This window comes from Schistocerca piceifrons, chromosome 5 (genome assembly GCF_021461385.2).
Source record: "Schistocerca piceifrons isolate TAMUIC-IGC-003096 chromosome 5, iqSchPice1.1, whole genome shotgun sequence".
In the NCBI taxonomy this organism is placed as follows: domain Eukaryota; kingdom Metazoa; phylum Arthropoda; class Insecta; order Orthoptera; family Acrididae; genus Schistocerca; species Schistocerca piceifrons.
The window spans coordinates 66,217,283-66,229,369 of NC_060142.1; the positions used below are offsets into that span (position 1 = coordinate 66,217,283).

The following is a 12,087-nucleotide window of genomic DNA, read 5'->3' on the forward strand; positions in this document are numbered from 1 at the left end:
CCCTTTGTTCTAGAAGTAGCCACCGCACTTATCGCAGTACAGATCCTTACTACAGGACTTTAAGTGTTCTTTGATTGAGGTCCTTTTTGCCAGAATTTACAAGACCTATGGTGATGCTGGTGCTGAAACAATATTTAACACTTCTCTGTTGAGAACTGTTGCTGTGGATTACGGCCAAATTTCCTAGCTGGTGTTTTCCCTTCAGCCTTGTTCAGCTATGTTAAACGTCATGCAATGTTAAATGTCCTTGAAGCCTCTGCACGATTTTGAGAGGGCTTAGCCATATCATGATCTAGATATACATTTATGCGTTACTTACATGTTGCTGCCACCATCGGAATACTCCCAAACTAGCCATTAAACCGTGCATGACGTTAAGCCTGTACGGCGTTATCACCTTCAGTTACCCTATACGTAAAACGCTACTGTTATACGTTGAGCGCAAATTGGTTATTGTTAGCGTAAGAACAAAACCCTTTCGATTAGGCTCCTGAACAACATCCCCAGTAAGTTCGTCGTTACCTCCTTGCCAGCAATGCATTACGATAGTCTCTTTTATGCCAAGTGATGGAGACAATCAACTTTACTGAATGGAGGCGCAGGATGTGGTTGTTCTGCCTCTATTTACTTCGGCGATGTACGACAGCTGGCCGCTTTCTCGCAGCAGGAAGTGACGCCATCGCCGGTGTTCTTCCGGTCCGCGCAGCCCTCGCCCGTCCCTGGGAAGATGCGCACTCGCCCGCTGCTGCTGGTGGCCCTGTTGAGCGCCGCCGGCGCGTCCGAGGCGGCCAACATCCTGTGCCTGGTCTACTTCGTGGCGCCCAGCCACTTCGTCATGTTCGAGCGGCTGTTCAAAGCTCTGGCGGCGCGGGGCCACAACGTCACCGTGGTCAGCCACTTCCCGCAGAAGACGCCCGTCGCCAACTACACCGACATCAGCATCCTCGGAAGCATTCCCTTCTTCGCAGACGAGGTGAGTGGGTGTCGAATATACATTCCGCTTTTCACAGACAAACTGTCATTGTTGTTGTTTTGTAGCAGTCTTATTTCGTTCACTTCAACACATGATGCGATAGTTGTAATCTTTTCACACCAACAAATAATTCTCATTTTCATAGTCTTCTCCGAGTATAAATGGTTCCAATGGTTCTGAGCACTATGGGACTTAACATATGAGGTCGTCAGTCCCCTAGAACTTAGAACTACTTAAACCTAACTAACCTAAGGACATCACACACATCCATGCCCGAGGCAGGATTCGAACGTGCAACCGGAACGGTCACGCGGTTCCAGACTGAAGCGCCTAGAACCGCTCGGCCACCCCAGCCTCTCCGAGTATAAGCTGAATAGAATAGGAGAAAACTAATATCCGCAACCGACACCTTACCAGAATAATTCATTGAAACATACAACCCAGTGCTCTTCTCGATTTTTATTTTTTTTCCCAATCCAATTCTTTTTCAATCAATAGCTATATCGTATGCCGTTTTACGCTAACAAATGCTTTTTCCATAGCGACATTGATAACACGTACCCCTCTGCCAGCACACCTGTAAACGTTACCTCTCAATAACATAGTAGCACTTCTTCTTTCCACTCCTCTTCATACACTCCTAGCGACTCGCCCTGGCTTTGTATACGTCAAACTAAGTATCTACGACCGGACGACCTGTTTATAATTTGTACAGAGACAGGAACCTTCCTCGTGAATCAGCCTATCCTATTAGTTAAAACCGTATCAAAATCCATACAGTAGTTCCTGAAATTAGCCAATACATACAGACAGAAACTGTGGCACAGTACTTCATAATACATACAAATTTATCGCCAATAAATCTCTATATTTGTCAGTACACACCCGTATTCAAAACTCCACAGCCACTAAAGCACACACGACCTACATGACACCAAATCGTAGTCCTAAAAAATAATGCCAACACGTGTTTGCATGGGTCTCGTCATGGCCACTCATCAGTTATACTTTGCCTGGTAATTGTATGCACTAAGGTAAGCCGCGCGGGGCAACCGCGCTGTCTTGGTGCGTTGCCACGGTTCGCGTGGCTCGTCGCCGTCGGAGGTTCGAGTTCTTCCTCGGGAATGGATGTGTATGTTGTCCTTAGCATAAGTTAGTTCAAGTCAGATTAAGTAGTGCGTAAGCCAACCGATGACCTCAGCAGTTTTGTCCCATAGGAACTTACCACTACCACTAAAGTAGTCAGGTAAATGTCTGCCTGTCACTTTTATATTTCTTTCAAGCTAGTAAATAACACTCACAAAAATGACCCTGGCGCTTCAATTAACATAACGGCCATAGCATTCAATTCTTTGGACTCTTATGAAAAGATGGTAATTGTTTTGAGCGTAACTTTATGAAAGGTAATAAATTAAGCTCTAATCGAAAACAGATCGGCTTTATGGAAATCTGAACATTTATCATGTACTTTGTTTCCCGTAGCTTTATTCTGTACTTTGAAACCGCCAACCATAAACCGGGTGTTCGTGATTAATAAATATGTTTAATGTAAAGTAGTTTCTCATGCTTAATAACATAAGAAATCCATCATGATACAAACTAGTTCCATAAAGTTAAGCATAACAACAAACCTATTTGCTGTACGAAATATCGGGAGTCTCGCGTGTTTCAGAAGCCCGAGTCCTACCTTCGGTGGAGGGGAGAAGGTTTCGACTGTTACATACAGTCAGGGACTTCCCTCGGACTCAGGCAGTTTGTGTTACGGTCATAGCCGTCCTAGACGTGGCCTTTGGCGGAGGTCTGACTGAACTGATACGCGCAGTCAGCTTTTGAGACAGCTGTGTCAGTAGCGCCTGGTCACACAGCTCCATAGAAACCGTAACTGAAACCCTAGTGCATTGCGTCACGAACAGCGCTGGAATTTGTTGCGTGCATGTCACGCAACATATTTCATAATGTGTTATTCTCATTCTCTTGATCAATGTAGTCGATCTCTGACGCCGCATAATAATTGCAAGCCGGGTTCATCACATCCAGCAGCTGTCACATTCATTGCTTTCTTTTCACTTCTCTTTTTAATACTGTTAAGAGTCTACTGAATCGAGACCCTGCGAGCTGTCTAGCAAAAGATAAGCGTGTTCTTAAAAGGAACAGGCTAAACCACAAAAATGTTCATAGTCCACCGCTGGATCTCAGCACAAGTAGCCGATACAGCATTCTGTCGCCCTCAACCGCGCACTCCGGGCGGTGGACGGGACAGCCGTCTCTCAGAGCAGACCACAGCATCAAAGGAGCGTTTTAGATAGATAAGGAATTTCTAGCCAGGTGCCCTTTTCCAGAAGCCACGGTGTGAAAATCCGTTTGCCTCATGAACCATGCCACGAACCAATGTTCTGTTTGAAATTTCAGAATCCAGCGATCTGATTGGATCTCACTGCCTCATCTGCATCCATACGCCGATGCCGAGCATGTCATAGGTCTGTTTCGAAATTGTACCGTGGAGTGGCACAGATTTTCTGTTGTGACTTGGCAAGACAGCCAAGTCACTATGCGAGGATGCCGAAAGGCACGCGTTCAAGCTCACGCAGGCTGGCGTGAGGTCTGGAACATTACAAGGAAATGAGAACTTAGAAAAACTGACGCAGTTGCTGTAATACTTAACTTTAATACGTAATTGGAGAACATCTCTCTTGACTGTACATGCTTCACAAGATAAATATCAAATGCTATGGCGCCTTGCTAGGTCGTAGCAAATGACGTAGCTGAAAGCTATGCTAACTATCGTCTCGGCAAATGAGAGCGCATTTGTCAGTGAACCTTCCCTAGCAAAGTCGGCTGTACAACTGGGGCGAGTGCTAGGACGTCTCTCTAGACCTGCCGTGTGGTGGCGCTCCGTCTGCAATCACTGACAGTGGCGACACGCAGGTCCGACGTATACTACCGGACCGCGGCCGATTTAAAGGCTACCACCTAGCAAGTGTGGTGTCTGGCGGGTGACACCACATTTTCTGCCTTCCTTCCAGCACCAGAACGCTGTTGGTCAGATACAGCATAAATCCGAAACAATATGAGGTTATTTAATTTTTTGCTTAAGTTTAACTGGACGGAAGTCGCAATGTCTGCTTCTGTTGGACGGCGAGTTCCCTAATCCGACAGGAAAAGCGAAGTTTGAGGACACTTACACTGAAATCATTGGCTGCTAGGAGTTCCTGAAATAAACTCTTGCCGGTGGGAGATAACTGTGTGAAGACTTGTTATCGGTCGACTGACATGGGGAGCCCTGTTCTCGTACATAAAGATGTCTCCATTTGAATAATGAGAGAGAGTTGATCCCAGGATGTCCAGCTGCAACTGCCGCCGCTTTCCTAATTTATGCCACGAGTTTGGTATGATGAACCACCATTGCGATCGCCGATTCTGTAGCGACACGGTATTCAGACTGCAGTTACTGACCTTTAATGCTTCGCACCCAGTTAGTTGCTTCCAATATGCACTTTAGCAACCTTACTCATGTTCAGAACTACTTTTGCGGGTGCAGCCCGTAATTTATTAACCATGCTTACAGTCACGTCGTGTGTTATTTGCGTAACTTTGCATTAATCGTCCTCACCCACCTGTGCCAAGGTAAGAGTTCACCATTAGAACCCCTTGTGCACGTGTTAAATGTTCGCGTCAATTTTCTGTTTCCCGTTTATCCCTTAGTTGCTTTAAAGTCGTGGAGTTATGTATCGTCTATGCAACTAACTGCAGGAAATTTGTTTTTGCCATACGCGTTTCGTTACTTTTATTTGGGAAGCATCATCAGTGGCGATTTTCAACCCTGTTAACTCATCCGTGTGGTCCTCGAGATGCATTCGTTAGTTTCCATACTCCAGCTGGCCGATTTCTGGCGTTCTTTCAACCACATTTGTCAACATATATGTTCATTGCAAGAAGTACAAGCGATATATTCGATGTGACAAATGTGGGTGAAAAAAACGCCCGAAATCGGCCGGCTGGAGTATGGAAACTAACGAATGCATCTCGAGGACCTCACGAATGAGTTAACAGCAATGGAAATCGCCACTGATGATGCTTCCCAAGTAAAAGGAGCGAAACGAGTATGGCAATAAACAATCTGCCTTCAAGTAGTTGCATAGATGCATACAGGGTACATATCTCCACGAATTAAATGTTTAGTTGGTAACTCATGTGTTTTGCCAGTATTAAACGTTCAGTTAACAACTCATGTGCTTTGCATTTCGATAATAAACTTGACTGTTATAGCGACAATTTGCTTGTGTTATAGATTAGATGAGGTGTCCTTTTACTAATATGTACATGTGCGTGATGTGGTAACCATATTGACTGTGCCACTCCTCTTAAGTGTCATTCAGTAACACGTTTACGTTGTGCAGCACTATCATTTATGTTCATATGTGTGTGATATCTTATGGGACTCAACTGCTAAGGTCATCAGCCCCTAAGCTTACACACTACTTAACCTAAATTATCCTAAGGACAAACACGCACACCCATGCCCGAGGGAGGACTCGAACTTCCGCTGGGACCAGCCTCACAGTCCATGACTGCAGCGCCTTAGACCGCTTGGCTAATCCCCTCGCGGCAGCACTATCATTTCCATTAATTAATATGCTTGAGCATATCGGTTGTTTGCCTTCTCTCTTGCTCACCAGAAGTGGGACTATAGCATGTAGGGGTACACTAAACAGCGCAACCGACACCCCATACATGATAAAGAAAGTCATCCTGAAATGTTATTATTTTTCTATTAATATTAATAAGTCAGTGTATCAGGCTGGCTGTTGCAAATCTTTCACTTGGATTCCACTTCGACTACTTGCGCGTCTCTAACCTACCCCAGAAATCCTACCGGGGCAACTTACGGTGGAAACCGAACTACATGTCGTTCCTGGTGAATAGTCACATCATTGGGAGTTTAAGGCTGGATTAAAGGAAGACTGGGTTTCGATCTCACAGCCTTTAGATTTCCAGGCACGGGCTTTACCACTAGACTATCAGCACATGCCTATTGTTGTGGTGGATACAATGGGGTAGATGAACTAGAGAACAATCAAGTGGAGTTTTAAAAACTTTCACCACTTACAACAAAAGCCTCTGCATATGATGAAAACAGGAGGGTGGAATTGGTGTAACACAAATTATTGCACCGATCGTTTCCTGAAACGTGTTTGAACAATGGAATGCAGTCTTTTTTGAGATAGCTAACAACTAACGGTAACGCCTAAGCAATTTTATCAATGGATGACGCAGAATAATTATCGTAATTGCACTAGACAATGTAACGCGGTAACTTGATTTGTTTTCCTTTATATAAATTTAACAATTTGAACGCTTTTCGGGTTTAAGATATCTTTAAAATCTGTCGGATAAAAAAACATAAACGAGAAGTATCTCACAGGACAGATATATGCATGTATAGAAAAGTGAGACATTTCATATTTAGAGGACATAGTGCACTGTATCTTGTCATATATTCCAGTATAAAAGAGAAGCACGAAATTGTGACCCACGCTGCTTCAAATAAAAGAAGCTGCATTCGTTACTTGGCGTTAGTGCAGATAATCTTTCGATATAGCAGCTAAAAGTTATAGATCTGACCATACAGTCATCGCTTATAAAATAAATAAACTCCATAAACTCAATAACATGTAGTAATAAGTTAGTGTAGTAGTGAAACAGCTTCAACATAAGATACAATAATACAAGATAAATGTAAGACACAAGGGCTATTCAGAACGCAAGGCCCGATCGATCGCGAAATAGAAACCACAGTAAAAATCCAAGGAAGCTTCTCATAGATGTGTTGGACAGTGTCTCTAGTGTGAACATCAGTAGCATCACGTCGCTGTTTTCAATTCTGATCGCACAGTGAGCGCCTAAAGAAGCCTGGAAAACGGTGTGTACCGCCAAGTATGAGTGTCTGTGAGATATTTCACCTGAATTCATGCAGCCCACACAAGGTAGCTGTCATGCGTTTCCGTCTTCATGACAATCCTCGTCCGCGTACTGTAGGAGCAATGATGCGGCTCCTGCAGCGTTTTTGATGGGAAGTGTTTCGTCACCCACCTTACAGCCCGGACTTGGCTCCCTCAGAGATACCTCTCAGCTCACATGAAGCGATGGATATCGAGACAACATTTTGCCAAAGAAAACAAGCTGCGGTTCAACGCAGAGAATTGGTAGCGAGCAGAGGCTGTCTTCTCTGACGAAATTTTTGATAAGTTGGTACAATGCTACGACAAATGTCTCAGTCAGAGCGGCGACTATGTGGAAAAGTAGTTGGAAGGTGTAACTAAATCTTACAAATAAAACATTTTTGATTTCCACTGTGATTTCCAGTTCGCGACCGATTGGACATTACTTCCTGAACAGCCCTCGTAACTTGTCATTTGTGGCTTTTAATGTGAGAGATTCTCAAGATGCCTTTGCTAATCGTATAAAATCGTTACATTTGTGCAATAAAAAACCAACGAAGAAGTGATATTACATTACCTGATGCTTAGTTAGCGGAGGACAAAGAAAGGTCAACCAATGCCAATGTGTCTCTGACGTTATTACGAGGTTTTTCTATGATAGGCTTTGGGACGATGAACAGTTGTATGAGCAGGTGCTACTGGCACACCAGTATGAAGTGCTGAATCGCAAAGAGATTTTTGCTTCCTTCCAAGTCGATTCCTCAGCCCTCGGTTCACCTAAAACCGATGCCCCCATGTCATAGTCTGGGGAATGGGCCTCAGCATTACCGGCGATCAGAGCCCGCCTGCCCGGTGTCAGTTCCCAAGCAAAACTTGATGCACCTGTCGTGTCATGTGTGGTGCAGTCTGCAGCAGCCCAGCGACACTAATTGCGTGCTACAAACGTCCTAGGGCGATTTTACCGGTCGTGAAATAGAAACCACAGAGAAAATTAAAAAAATGTTTTATTTACAGCATTTAGCCACCCTTTCCAGCTACTTATCTACATATTTGCCACTGCGACTTAGACATTTGTTGTAGCTTGGTACCAACTTTCCAGTTCGCTTATCATAGAAAGCAGTCGCCTGTTCTTTCTGCCAAATCCTTATGCTGATCTGGAGCTGTGCCAAAATGCCGTCACGGCCAGCACCTTGTGTGAGCAAGAGATGAAAATCAGAGGGAGCAAAGTCCGGGCCGTGTGGTGGGTGATCAAACACTTCCCATCGAAAACGCTGCAGAACCTTCGTTGTTGCCCCTGCACTGAGCGTCCGATCACTGTCACAGAAGAGGAAATGTGTGACAGTTACGTTGTGTGGGCTGCGTGAAATCAGGCGAAACCCCTCAGCAGGCATGTCACGGTCGCCAGGCGACAATACTGCTCAAAGCATCTTTAAACGCTCACAGTGCACTCGGAAGTGGAAAGTGTGACGTGACGCAATCGACGGGCATGCTAAACACATTACCCAACACATCTGCCCCAAACTTCATCACATTTTCACTGCAGGTTTAATTTCGCGACCAAACGGTGGTAGACGGTGTGCTAGGTAGAAGTGATAGTTGTCTGCTAGCGTCCCGTTGCGGCAGGTGACGATGGACCTGGTGGGCGAGTACCAGTCTCTCTCGCTGGCCGTCCTCAACTGGCAGGAGAACAGCGACTTCTGCTCGCGCGTGCTGGCGCTGCCGCAGCTGCGCGCCCTGCGGGACACACCCGCCCACTACGACCTGGTCATCGCCGAGATCTTCCACGGCGACTGCCTCGTGCCCTTCGCCCACGTGTTCCAAGCGCCGCTCGTCGGCATCGTCTCCAGCGTCGCCTTCCCCTGGGTCTACGACAGGGTGAGTCGCTGCGTCGCCTGCTGACTGCCGAGTGTGGATTCACGTCATCGGTTTACATCGTTTCCTGGTGTCAGGGAAGCTATCTTAAAGGGCCTATACAAGACACACGCACCAACCGACCGACCTACCGACCGACGTGTCTAGGACTTTTTACCGAGCGACCGACGAGCTTTCCTTGTCAGGATGTCGGGGGCAGGTAGCCCCCCCCCCCCCCTTCCCCACCCCCTACCACCACTTCACCCAACAAATCGCGCCGCGTGTAGTGCTGTCGTGCCAATCTCCCAAATAAGGTTCGTCTTCTGACAAGGGAACCTCCCCCATCGCACCCCCCTCAGATTTAGTTATAAGTTGGCACAATGGATAGGCCTTGAAAAACTGAACACAGATCAATCGAGAAAACAGGAAGAACTTGTGTGGAACTATGAAAAAAATAAGCATAATATACAAACTGAGTAGTCCATGTGCAAGATAGGCTACATCAAGGAAAGTGTGATCTCAGGAGCGCTGTGGTCCCGTGGTTAGCATGAGCAGCTGTGGAAGGAGAAGTCCTTGGTTCAAGTCTTCCCTCGAGCGAAATTTTTTATTTTCAGACAATTCATTTGTTGCAGTTTATGTGATAAACTCTTATGTTTTCATCACTTTTTTGGCAGTGATTGTCACATCCAGAAGAAAACCTAAATCGGGCAAGGTAGAAGAATCTTTTACCCATTCGCCTAGTGTACAAGTTAGGTGGGTCGACAACATAATCTTGCCATGTGACGCACATGTCGTATAGAATATATCAGACGTGTTTTCCTGTGGAGGAATCGGCTGACCCATGACCTTGCGATCAAATGTTTTCGGTTCTCATTGGAGAGGCACGTCCTTTCGTCTACTAATCGCACGGTGTTGTGGTGCGGTCGCAGAACACAGACACTAAACTGATTACAGTGAACAGAGACGTCAATGAACGAACGGACAGACCATAATTTTGCGAAAATAAAGAAAGTAAACTTTTCACTGGAGGGAAGACTTGAAGCAAGGACCTCTCGTTCCCCAGCTGCTCACCGTAACCACGGGACCACGGCGCTCCTGAGCTCACATTCTCCTTGATATTGCCTATCTTGCGTATGGACTACTCAGTTTGTATATATTGCTTATTGTTTCCATAGTTCCACACAACTTCTTCCTGTTTTCTCGATTGATCTGTGTTCAGTTTTTCAAGGCCTATCCGCTGTGCCAAGTTATAACTAAATCTGAGGGGGGTGCGATGTGGAGGTTCCCTTGTGAGACAGCGCGCAGGATTCAGTGCTCCTTAACATAGTGCGTGTCAGACGAAACTTTGACAGAAGTTCCAAAGAAATTCAAAGACTGAAGATGTTCGTGGGTCACGTCATGCGAGGAGTATAGCAATAGCGATGCAGGAAATGAATCTATAATGGTTTTTGTGGCACATCTAGAGAAGGAAATGAAATGAAATTCTTCGAACTTCCATATTTCAGGTTTAGCTGTTATTTCCGTTACTTATTGCAAATACGAGGCAACTATTTACTTACAGCTCGTACAAAATAGATACGTGTTGCCATCAATGTGGAAGTCGTAGGATACTTTTAGCAGTGGCAGTTGTGTTCAAAGTTCGAGCGGCGCGGTCTATTGCCCGACGAATTTGCAGCAGCTCTGAAGCGAATGCCGTGAAGTGCTTCCTTCAGTTTAGAAATCGAGTTGAACTTACGAGGGCTTCAGTAAGGGGAGTGCAGTAGATGGCATGTTTATGTGACAAATTCGAATCACGGGTCCGAGTTTCCTGGTCAGAGGGACCTGAGAAGGGCCGTGTGGTCTGTCTGGTGACATAACTCTTACTGAAAGTGTCTTATAGTCAGGAGATCCTCAGATTATCTGACTGCCAGTATGTGCTAGTTCATTTAGCGTTACCCAGAGTGCACGACCATCAGCCACATTGTTGAAGAGTGTTCCAGAAGAGCCTATAATGGGAGCCCGGACGATTTCCTGCTAGCAACTCCAGAGTCGATAGATTATATTAATAGACTTGATGTTTATTTGTAATCCTTAAACTTCGTTATATTAGTCATGTTTGTTTGCAATTATTAACGTTTGTTGTATTAGTTGTTTGTCTGTTTCTTTCTTACGTGCCTGTATTGCGGTACGATAAATAAAGTAGATGGTATAGCACTTAACAGCCCCATCAGTCAAACAAATCAGTGCGTGCTTGAGCATTGTCCTCCAAAGTGATAGTCATGTCCCGCAGAAAGTGTCATCACTTCTTTCCCTATGCTGTTCATTTTTGAAACACAACCTACGACCAGAAGTGATGACACTTTCTGCAGGACCTGACCATCATTTTTCAGGACAATGCTCAAGCACGCACTGATCTGTTTGACTGATGGGCCTCTTAAGTGCTACAGATGACATCTGCAGACTGCACTCCTTGTGTGCTGAAATACACTGGTGTGCAGAACTTAAGGACGAAAGTAGCTTTCGCATGATGTGTCACTGCCAAGCAACGTAATGCGATGAAAATTGGACCATACATAGCAAGAACGTCTACAGCATAATACAGAAGGTAACTGAAAGGAATCCTCAACAGAAATGACCCTTTTATTCAAGGACGGTAATTATTTTGACAATGTTGATTGGAATATTCTCTTTCAAATTCTGAAGGTGGCAGGGGTGAAATACAGGGAGCGAAAGGCTATATACAATTTGTACAGAAACCAGATGGCAGTTATAAGAGTCGAGGGGTATGAAAGGGAAGCAGTGGTTGAGAAGGGAGTGAGACAGGGTTGTAGTCTATCCCCGATGTTATTCAATCTGTATATTGAGCAAGCAGTAAAGGAAACAAAAGAAAACTTCGGAGTAGGAATTAAAATCCATGAAGAAGAAATAAAAACTCTGAGGTTCGCTGATGACATTGTAATTCTGCCAGAGACAGCAAAGGATTCGGAAGAGCAGTTGAACGGAATGGATAGTGTCTTGAAAGGAGGATATAAGACGAACATGAACAAAAGCAACACGAGGATAATGGAATGTAGTCGAATTAAGGCGTGTGATGCTGAGGCAATTAGATTAGGAAATGAGACACTTAAAGTAGTAAAGGAGTTTTGCTATTTGGGGAGCAAAGTAACTGATGATGGTCGAAGTAGAGAGGATATAAAATGGCAAGGAAAGCGTTTCTGATGAAGAAAAATTTGTTAACATCGAGTATAGATTTAAATGTCAGGAAGTCGTTTCTGAAAGTATTTGTATGGAGTGTAGCCATGTATGGAAGTGAAACGTGGACGATAAATAGTTTAAACAAGAAGA

The 12,087-nt window shown here is 44.9% G+C and overlaps 1 protein-coding gene across 1 annotated transcript in view; it reads left to right on the forward strand.

Moving 5' to 3' along the window:
- Positions 1 to 727: 727 nt before the first annotated feature.
- Positions 728 to 12,087, forward strand: part of LOC124798736 (UDP-glycosyltransferase UGT5-like) — a 105,279-nt gene continuing 93,919 nt past the window's right edge. The window contains exons 1-2 of the mRNA XM_047262264.1: positions 728 to 973; positions 8,536 to 8,787. Coding sequence (XP_047118220.1) covers positions 728 to 973; positions 8,536 to 8,787 — 498 coding nt within the window. The remainder of the gene's footprint in view (positions 974 to 8,535; positions 8,788 to 12,087) is intronic.